Source organism: Zea mays, chromosome 9 (assembly GCF_902167145.1).
Source record: "Zea mays cultivar B73 chromosome 9, Zm-B73-REFERENCE-NAM-5.0, whole genome shotgun sequence".
Lineage (NCBI taxonomy): Eukaryota > Viridiplantae > Streptophyta > Magnoliopsida > Poales > Poaceae > Zea > Zea mays.
The window spans coordinates 3,756,793-3,767,788 of NC_050104.1; the positions used below are offsets into that span (position 1 = coordinate 3,756,793).

The 10,996-nt window shown below is 41.9% G+C and overlaps 1 protein-coding gene across 3 annotated transcripts; it reads left to right on the forward strand.

Annotated features, from left to right (window-relative positions):
- The first annotated feature begins 4,111 nt into the window (after window positions 1–4,111).
- LOC103637804 (NLR family CARD domain-containing protein 3) lies at window positions 4,112–10,766 on the forward strand. 3 transcript variants are annotated; one of them, XR_004852519.1, is made up of 17 exons: window positions 4,112–4,614; window positions 5,046–5,249; window positions 5,347–5,405; window positions 5,559–5,696; window positions 6,456–6,530; window positions 6,607–6,690; window positions 6,811–6,872; window positions 7,015–7,084; window positions 7,742–7,817; window positions 7,905–8,035; window positions 8,623–8,682; window positions 9,429–9,503; window positions 9,588–9,692; window positions 9,777–9,868; window positions 9,964–10,044; window positions 10,131–10,232; window positions 10,324–10,766. XR_004852519.1 is itself a non-coding variant. In XM_008660850.4 (17 exons), exons 1-17 carry the CDS (start codon window positions 4,182–4,184, stop codon window positions 10,390–10,392), a joined length of 1,920 nt encoding a protein of 639 aa, XP_008659072.1. In that variant the 5' UTR covers window positions 4,112–4,181; the 3' UTR covers window positions 10,393–10,766. The 3 variants fall into 3 exon arrangements, 2 of the variants coding, with proteins under 2 accessions (XP_008659072.1, XP_035818335.1); XM_008660850.4 differs by having other exon boundaries at window positions 9,773–9,868; XM_035962442.1 differs by having other exon boundaries at window positions 4,535–4,614; window positions 5,039–5,249; window positions 9,773–9,868.
- Window positions 10,767–10,996: the final 230 nt, after the last annotated feature.

Consider the following 10,996-nt stretch of genomic DNA (forward strand, 5'->3'; position numbering starts at 1 on the left):
CTGTCCTTTTGTCAGGCCGGTCAGTGGAGCGGCGAAGTGACGGCGGTCACTTCGGCTCTGCCGGGGGGCGCGCGTCAGGATAAAGGTGTCAGGCCACCTTTGCGTTAAATGCTCCTGCGACTCGGTCGGTCGGTGCGGCGATTTAGTTAGGGTTGCTTCTTAGCGAAGGCATGGCCTCGGGCGAGCCGGAGATGTGTCCGCCATTGGAGGGGGGCCTCGGGCGAGACGGAAATCCCTCGGGGTCGGCTGCCCTTGTCCGAGGCTAGGCTCGGGCGAGGCGTGATCGAGTCGCTCGTATGGACTGATCCCTGACTTAATCGCACCCATCAGGCCTTTGCAGCTTTATGCTGATGGGGGTTACCAGCTGAGAATTAGGAGTCTTGAGGGTACCCCTAATTATGGTCCCCGACAAATATTAGCTATATAAAAACTATAATAAATAGGATAGTGAGTTATTCTATATAAATTGCTTCTATTGGGTTATATAACTATGTGAATTTAATAAACATAGAATTCACATATAATTTAATAAACATAGATTCTATGTGAATTCTATGTAAAAGTTATATACCATTTTTTGTATTACTACGACTAGCAGCGAGACCAAGTTGGTGCCTGGTTGTAGAGGAAAGCTAGGTTGTAAGGGCAATGATGCTGCAAAGTCATGCACCACTCTTAATGACAGCTTTTCTCTCTTTGGTCTGACAAGCAAACTTTCTAGTTTCTACCTATTTTTTCCGAGTCTTCTGCTTACATGTGTGCTTTCTTCTGTCTTTTTTTGTGCTGCTTAATGTGATACTTAGTTGCTTGAGTGAAGCCTAAGAACGGGGTGATGTGGGTCGATAGATCCAACCATGATGCAGACTGAAATTTATTTGAGGGAAAATCTAATTATAGCTGATGGTTCTCGAGTTTACATGATATGTAAGCCATATTTCTACTATATATATACTATACTTAAAGCACTAGTTTCAACGATCCTCACGCATCATCTTTTTACAAATAACTCATCACAGCTATTTTAAATTAATCCGTTGCACGCCTATAGATAGCCAAACGGCGGCCTGGTATGGGCTAGACGCCCGCGGGCCACAACTCTGGCTCAGTCACGCCATGCCGGCCTGCTGACTGTGTCGGGCCAGCCCATTAGACCGTCGGCCCATTTGATTAAATCAGCGTAAAATATTAAACAACAATGTAGGAGGTAGGGTTCGAACCCATGTCCTGATGGAAAAAGGGCAGGAGACACTGGGTGAAGTTGTCTAAGCAGTAGAACATCATGCTCAAATGTTTTTTATATTGAATATAAATTGTATATATGTATATACATTTTTTTTGTAAAATAAAAAAATACAATCGGGCCGGGCCGGGCCAGCACTACGGGCCGAGGCTACAACCCAAGCACGACACGACGTTCTTGGCTCTTGCAAACATTATATCGTTTTGGAGACCACATTAGCGCAATGGACTCTATGGTATTTGACGTTGCTGAATTGGATGGAGCAACAACGATTGTCACACTAACAGTAAAATGAAATGTTATTTGTTGGTTTTAAACGTTAGTAATTGCTACGAAGTAGCATAATTTATATGGAGCGCATCCAGTTTTTATTTATGCCTGACTTTAGCAATTACTCTATATTTTGATCTATCTTTTTTTATAAGTTTGACTTTATGTGACTTATTTTAAAAACTTGAGCTCACAAACTTTCTCTTATTTGGTCTCTCTATGGTGGAATTATACCATTTTATAATCTCTGTTCGTTTAGTCAATCGTTGTGAACTCTTATCTAATTCTTCACTTCATTGTCCGTGTTGTACCAAGATATATTGCACGAAGTAAACAATAACATCAGTTAGCCAAATCAAAAAATATTATACAGAGAGTTGAGATAATTAATAAAAAATCTTGAAATTTTTTTATAGATAGTTTACGTAAGTATTATTATAAGCCGTCGCAACGCACAGACAACCGACTAGTATATATATATATATATATATATATATATATATATATATATATATATATATATATATATATATATATATATATATATATATGAGTGCTCGTGTGTTGTAACGGAAACACATAATACCATGATAACTTATATACAAAATATGTATTATACTGTTATGAGAAAAGATTTCATAATCCATTTGTGATCCTGGTCATACATAAATTTCGTTATTTTAATCTAGTCGTTTCACCACTACATTGCAACCATCAGTATCATACCGACTTCGATATATGTCACGATTTATATAGTCTCATCATTGTAGAGCACGTCCCGCACCTGCCGGAAGAAGTCCCCTCGCGTACATCGTCAGTCATCAAACACGCACCACCATATATGCTTGCTTAAACAAAAAGACAAGTGTGTGTTTGCGAAGAGAATTAAAGGCAGACCGGCATAAAAACTACTCTGACGGTGGCGAGGATGACGAACTGGTCATTGATGTTAGTCCTCCTCTGCGTCACCTCGGACGCCGAAATGACGCCACAGTCCTTGATATAGTAGTCATCGAACGCACGCGATATGGAGAGTACCGATGATTCTTGGCTGGGCTGTCAGACGAAGTATACCTCGGGCTCATCAGCGAGGTAGTACACCTGGCCGTTGCACCACCGGATACGCTACTCCTCTACATACATCATGTTCGAGGACACTCACATAACGTCAGCAATAACCGTTGTCCTAGCTAGGGCTGGAAAAAAAGCTCGAGCTCGATGAGCTGGCTCGGGCTCGCAGTAGCTCGGCTCGGCTCGGACCGGCTCGACGCTCAGAACGAGCTCGAGCCGAGCCTGTTTTTGTGGCTCGTGAAAAGAGCGAGCCAGCTCGGCTCGGCTCGGTGCAGCTCGCGAGCTGGCTCGTGGCTCGATCTAACAACAATTTATTACATAAAATCTTAATTAGCATATAATATTAGTACAAAGTAGACAATAATTTATATTATTTGAGATTACTATACAAAAATAATCTATTTTCTATATTATATTAGTGATATATCTATTTTACTAATTTAAAATATGTTATTTAAAATATTTTTAAGATTTTATATTATAATTTAGAGAACAGATTTAAATTTATAGTTGGGCTCGTTGGCTCGGCGAGCCGGCTCGCGAGCCTAGAGCGAGCCGAGCCGAGCCGCTTTTCCGAGCTCGCCGGATGAGCGAGCCGAGCCGAGCCGAGCTCGTTGCGTGAACGAGCCGCAGCGAGCCGAGCCGAGCCGAGCTCGGCTCGGCTCGTTTCCACCCCTAGTCCTAGCACACAAAAATTCATGGCTGGTCCGTAGCGACTTACGTGATAGGTTGAGCTTCAAGTGGACGATGAGCTGGACGACGTGATGACACCGTCGTCGGATGCGGTGTCTAGAACAACCTGAGAGTCGCCGACGTTGGCGATGACCATGAGCCCCCCTGCTTGACGATAGACAGCGCGGTGTAGCCGGTCTGGACCGCGTCCAAGCGACGGCTGCGCCAGAGCTTGTTGTAGACAACGACGTATCCGGCCACGTAGGACTGCTTCCGGTGGTCGAATTGGCAGTCGTCAAGCTTCTTCTCGTCGTCGATGAGCGACGCCAACGCGAGCGCCTCCTGTTAGTGGTGTTTGTTAGGGGTTTCTAAGTAAGAAACATGGATTTTGTTTGGCGTTGGTTTATGAAAATGACTCACAAGTGAGATCCATGTAAAAAAATTTACGGAGAATAAATGTTACGCATGCAAAAAAAGGAATTTAAGTTAAAAACATTATTCAGACAAAATAAATTGCATGCAAAGCTCTTCTTTAAATACTACTCACTCCATCCAAAAATATAATTCAAAAATCTTGGTAATACTTATCTACTACTATGCATTATGCAAGTGTAGCAGGTGGGCTTAGTGAGAGTTGTAGTAGATATTTTTCCTGTTATAAATGTAGACATAAACACACATATGGTGTAGCTGTAACTACTACTCACATTTGCCTGAGGGATCATGTGTTCAAATCCCCTAGGAGGCATTTATGTTTTTTAATTTTAGGTAGACGCAGGCTACCTTTTCCGCCTTAAGTACTAGAGATATTTTTTTTGAAATATTAGATGAGTAAACGGCGCACCAAGCACGTACAGCTGTGGGACACGGGTAAAGGCCAAAACCGGCCCGACATGATCCAGAACCTTACCTCTCCACGCATCAACAAATGCTCCCCCTCTCAAAGCCCGCCTCCGGTTTCCGTCCCCCATCCTCCTCCGCCCCCCAGCCGCCGCATCCAATGGAGTCCTCGCTCCTCCTCTCTACCCCGCGCCCGCTCAAGCCCTTCCATCCGCATCACTTCCCCACCGCTCGTCGTCGCGACGCGTCCTTCCGCGGGAAGCCCCCTCCGCCGCCGCCCCTGCCACCGCTCGGACGCGGCAGCCGCCGGTTGGGTCGGGCGGTGCCGCGCGCCTCGAGCGAGGCGTTCGGCGACGGATTCCGCAGCCAGGACAGGCCTCCCGGGGTTAGCAGCGGGGGTGTTCGCCGGAGGACCTACCGCGAGGCGCAGGGCGAGGCGGCCGTGCCACCCGTGGCCGCGGCCGCGAGAGCAGTCGCGCCCTACGTCGCCCCGGTCGGGGCAGTACTCATGCTGAGCTTTGGTATGACCTAGTCTTGTCGTTATGTACAACACTTTCTGCTGTTCCCACATGCGACGCCCCGTCACTTGTCATCATATCATTGGGTTATAATTGCTCACATCCATTGGTGTTGATGAGATATCGGAATAGTTTGCATTCTGTTAAAAAATAAATTTGAGCTGTGTGGCAAAAATGGATCAAAAAGTATTACTATTGCCTATAAATCAGTTGTGTATTTAGTGTACTCCATTCTGAGAAAAATCAACTTATACTTTTGAGAAAAAAGGGGGGAAATGCAATTCATACTTCACGATGTAACTTCATGGTTTTGGTCATAATGGATCATATCACATATGTTTAGGATGTGTTCATTCTCTGATGATGTGACGGTCATGTTTGAAGTTTTTGAGGCCTGTGTGGAATGGCTACTAATTCTCTGTTTCAGAGGACAGTCATATGGAAGGTGGTTCAGAATATGATTCCAGGGAAGAAAAAGGATCATGGTTCTGGAAAACATGCGCCTTCTGGTATCATGTGGTCCTTCGCTGCTGGCTCCAATTTGGCAACATCTACCCTCAGTGCTGAAAAGGAGTCGCGGAAAAATCTGAACAAGTTCTACAAAGAACTTCGAACTTTGAAAACTGTTAACATGGCTGGTAACTCAAGGGACTAAAGTTTGAATACATTGTCTGGAAATGTTGGGCTAAAGCTCCAACATTGTGAGTGATAACTACATCTCAATTTGCTTGACAGGTCGTCAGTTTGGAGATGAGGGCCTGTTTTTTCTAGCAGAAAGCTTAGCCTATGACAAGGTCTGATATTTTAACCATTATCTGACTGTACCCAATATTCTATATGTATATTTGGCTATTTGCACACTTAGCTGCTCCTTGCTCCTGTACCTTAGCAGCTTAATCTCATTTGAATGATTTAGAAAATGAATGTTTGTTCATGTGCATTTTCAGAGTGCAGAAGAGGTGGACTTTTCTGGCAATGGGATAACAGCTGTGGGGATAGAAGCCTTTGATGGAGTTCTTCAGATAAACACAACTTTGAAAACTCTCAATTTATCTGGAAATGACATCGGGGATGAAGGAGCTAAGGTCTTTTCAATCTTATCATCTCTACATTCCACCTATCATTTTCTAATTTGCATGTTTTTTAATGGAAATCATACTCCCTTAGCCATAAATAAGTGATTTGACATCAACATGGTATCCAAAATATTTGACTAGTTGTTTTTCTCATACAACTCATCTTATTTTCAAATATACAACTAAACACACAAAGATAATTTGTAACCACAATTTGGAGTGGTTGACTTGAACATTTTCAAGTTTTCTGATTAATCGCGATTAATCGTCCAAGTCAGTTTGGACCAATCGTGATTAATCGCCCAAGTCCCCAGCCAGAACGACCAGCAAGTCGTCCGACCTGAAAACCTTGGTTGACTTCACAAACATGTAGAGATAACTTTGCTGATACTACCTCTGTTCTTGAATATTTGTCGCCCACTAGTTCATTTTTGAACTAAACGATGACAAATAAAAAAGAACGGAGGGAGTACTTGCTTAACTTCAACGGTTCTCCAAGGTTGGGTACCGTCTCATTGTGGTACTGGTACCAATGGGGCACCATCTGAGTTGCATTTTGATTACTTTCTTTAGTTTCTAACAATCTAACTTGAGCCTTTGCCTTGTTAGTCATCCAAATTTTTAGTGTTTATAGTTTTACTAGAGAAAGTAGCCAAGCTAAACCATAATGGTCCAGAAAATATAAATAGCAGCAAATATTTTCAATACTAAGTTGAGTATATTACTCCTTTACACCTGACTGAATGTAACACTCATGAATGTTTACAGTGTCTTTCAGATATATTGGTTGAAAATGTGGGTATCCAGAAACTCCTCCTGAACAGTATCAATATTGGGGACGAGGTGCTTGCTCCCCCTCTTGTTTGCTCTCCTCCGCTACCTACTTGTTTTGGATTGTAACATTCACTTCTCTTTTCAGGGTGCCAAGGCACTTTCGAACATGCTGAAAAAGAATAAATCAATACGTATTCTACAGTTCAGCAATAATGCAATTGAATACAGTGTAAGCATAAGCATCCACAAAGACATGCACTTGAATATATATGGGAAAATTAATCACCATATTATGATAACACCCTTGAAAGGTTGCAAGACCTTTTACCTTTGTTTTTCCTTGAAACAGGGTTTTGCAAGTATTGCAGAAGCCCTTTTAGAGAATAATACGATACGGAGCTTGTATCTCAAGTTAGTCACTCACAACCTGGTAGCCTTAATGTGATTTATACTGAATGTGTAAATGATTTTATGAATTATGAATACAGCCTATGATGAATAATTGTGTGTAAGTACTGACTAACTACTGGTGCGCTATGTTAAATTTCTCTAGTGGCAACTATGGTGGTCCCCTTGGTGCATGCAGCCTAGCTCAAGGAATTCTAGGGAATAAGTCTTTAAGGGTACTACTTAAGACACTTGGTTATATACTTCCAGTCTTCCACATAGTTTTAATGTTTTTTTTTTTGTAAAATTTTAAATGTTTGAAAGTGAAGCAGATTGAATTCCATCTTTGCTTATGCATCAAGTTATGGAGAAGTGTCTGTTTCAGCTTTCTGAAGGGGTAGTAGTATTTTGAAACTTTCAGGTTTGGCTATATGTCCAAAGCGTATGGATCAATTTGCCTTCTCACTACTTTATGCTAACCGCACAATATGGTTGGATTTCAGGATACATATCTGTAAAGCATGGAGTGTATAGTAGGACTTGCACACAAAGAGCATTTTATTAACTTTTCTTGCTTAGATGATAAAAACCTATTGGTAATCTGTAAGTCTTGCTGTGGCAATATTGGTAGAATGATTACCAATAGAAGTATAGAACTCTTCTGTACCAATGTGCTACCTATGACCAAATGGAACTATTTATTATTTAAGACTGTAGGTTCGAAATTAATGTGTTTGAAGTTCTTCGATCTCTGTTCATAGCCCCCCCCCCCCCCCCCCCCCCCAAAAAAAAATGTTTATTACTGTTTGGTATTTTTGTCTATTTCTAACTTTGTATATTATATTCAATTTACCTATCATGGTTATGATATGTAAGCATTTAACCTTCACTAGGAAATTCACTTGCATGGTAATGGGATTGGGAATGAGGGAATACGTGAGTTGATGTCTGCATTATCTGCTCACAAAGGTGCCTTTTTTCCTGGCTAAAGAAACTATCAAGCCTATGCTTATTGGATTTTATTCCTAATTATGCGCGTGCTTGGCTGAATTACAGGGAAGATCACAGTTGTGGATATTGGCAACAACAACATTAGCCCGGAAGGTTTACATCCTGTAGCCGAGTTCCTCAAAAGGACAAAGTCCTTACAGTGGTTCAGTCTCTACATGAACGATATTAGTGATGAGGTAATACTGTTGCTTCAATTATTTTCTGCTTGCGTGGTGGTACCGACTAAAATATTGGATTGTCTACATATGAACGTACCATCAGATCTAGAACAAATTAGCTAATCAGATAATCACTCACCATAACCTAATGACAATTTAGCGTTGCATATGATCGAAATTCAGATTAAAGGGTTTACTGTTGCTATATAAACCTTTAGCACATATAAGCGCTCCTTAAAGCTTTGGCTGCTATTTTCAGTCCCTTCATTTTTTGTCAGGCTATTTCTGTATCTTGGGAACCTGAGACATTATTTCGTGATGCAAATAGGATCCTTTCAGAAAGTTAATGTCTGTTGTTATTTTGTTTTGGGTGGTATGTCTGGAATTATTTCATGAAGCTGTCCTCTATTTCTGGTTGCTCCTCCACTATGTTTGTTTGTTTTTTCAATCACATGGCTAATGATTACATATACTTGTTTGTTTATAATAAGTATATTCATGTTTCCTCACATGATTTCCCTTGTATCCAGTGTGTACGCATGTTTGTTTATGCTTATGCATTTCATTTAATGAACCCTGATGTATGTTAAAATGAATTTCACCAGGGAGCTGAAAAGGTTGCTGAGGCTCTGAAAGATAACAAAACAATTTCTACCATAGACTTGGTGAGTATTTATTTGGCTGCAACCCTCGGAACGTCAGATTCTCACATTCCTTCCCGTTTATCTTAAATTCCTACATATGGCAACTATGCTGAAGTCGAACTTCTCTACTCGATGCGTAAAACATGCTTTTTCTCTACATGATCATGGAAATATCGATTCAGTATGGTTTTTGGGTCATTAGCCCAACTTCTCTTCTTACCTTACCTCTTCAAACTGACCTCCTGTAATGAAACATTTTTTTGGGAGGGGGGGGGGGGGGTCAATAAACCTTCTTTGAAATCCCCTTGATAAACCGTATTAGAGAGGTATAGTGCAAAATGTTGGCCTACAAAAAAAACAATATGCTCAGTAGATAAGTGTTGCGTAAATGCGTACACCGTGTTTGATTTGTGGTCGGCTGAGATGGTTTGGACATGTCCAATAGAGACCTTCAAAGACACTAATACGTAGTGGGATCGTGAGGCACGATAGCAATAGGAAGAGAGGCAGGGGAAGGCCAAAGTTGACATAGAAAGAGGCAGTAAAAGTAATTAAAAGGATATAATATATCTAAAGATTTAGTCTTAAATAGGAGTGTATGGAAAATAACTATCCATGTGCTTGAACTTGAACCTTGATCTATGGTTTTCGTTGAGTTTCAACTCTAGCCTACCTGATTTGAATAGTACTAAAAGACTTTGTTGTTGTTGTAAACCACATTAGAGAGGTATGTGTACATGCTAAGTCCCTGAATCTTGTATCTTCAGGGTGGCAATAACATTCACTCCAAAGCTGTTAGTGCAGTAGCGGAAACTTTGAAGGATAATGCAGTGCTGACAACAGTAAGTCATAAGATATGGGGTAAAGGCTCTGTTCGATGTCCTCAAGTTATAACTTATAAGACTAATTCAGAATATGCATTGTAGCTGGATTTGAGCTACAATCCAATTGGATCAGACGGAGTAAAGGCTTTGTGCGATGTCCTCAAGTTCCATGGGAAGATCCAAACCCTTAAGCTCGGCTGGTGCCAGGTGACCCTCAGAACCGAATGGAATTATACGAGCAGTTTTGCACCATTTAAGTGTTCTCACCAGAGTTGCATAACCTGCAGATAGGCATGGAAGGTGCAGAGTGTATTGCCGACTGTCTCAAGTACAACACAACGTTATCGACATTGGATCTGCGGGCAAACGGGCTTGGAAACGATGTAAGAGCGATCTTTGTTCTGTGTTTCTTGATGATAACTTGCACTTTGGTGTGTGATCCATGCTCTGGTTGCTGACACCTCCCAAATTCCTGAAGGGTGCTATATGCTTGGCGCGAAGTTTCAAGATAATCAACGAATCGTTGACGTCCCTTGACCTGGGTTTCAATGAGATTCGAGTAAGCGAACACACAGCGCATCCTATCAGTTATTGGCATTCGGATATATATATCTCGTATTCTCAAATTATTTATATTTCTGACAGGACGACGGAGCATTCGCATTGGCACAGGCGCTCAAGGCTAACGAGGATCTGGCGGTCACGTCATTAAATCTCGCAAACAACTTCTTCACGAAATTCGGACAGGTTAGATCAGTTCGTTTTTAGTGTATCGATGGATGCATGAAGGCATGTTTAATTGAATTCCAATCCATGTCTTATTCTGAGCCACTTGCAGGTCGCTCTTTCTGAGGCGCGGGACCATGTGTACGAGATGACCGAACGGGAGATAGACATTTATTTTTAGGGGGGTACCGGTTCCCCTGTGCACACAGTTAGCACAGGACATGACCGATGCTTGTTTGTCGAGTAGGTTGAAGAATAAGGTCGCGCGGTAGAGCGATGGTTTATCCTTTGTATAGGAAAATTTTGGTGGGTTAGTTAAATATTTTTAGTTACTATGTAGGTTAGCCATTCGATCAGGTGTCTATATGCAAGTTTTGCTGGAAACGTCGGTGTCGTTTTGAACCATTCGTATTATTGGTTGAAAATGGAATGGATATGACGGGCATCACATGCAAACTGATTCTTTTTTGTGGAGGACTTCACTGATGTGGTGGTGTGTGTTCCTCGGAAGTTGAAATGTATTCTCATGCCATCCATGTGGGATGGTGTTGGTAACCTCAGACCTGTCGTAGGCTGTTGTGAATGTCACACAAAGATTTCGCGCGTCTCTGCATGCAAGATCACCCATGCTAGCTGTCTGTGGTTGACTGAGATGGTGGGAAGAGGGTGGTGAGCAATTATTACTATTTGAATAAGCCAGTTTACGCCAGCTACATCGACCGACCCGTGGTTGATGAATAAGCCATCCGCGAGAGTACGTTCGTGTCGCTGTCACGGCTCTGAAT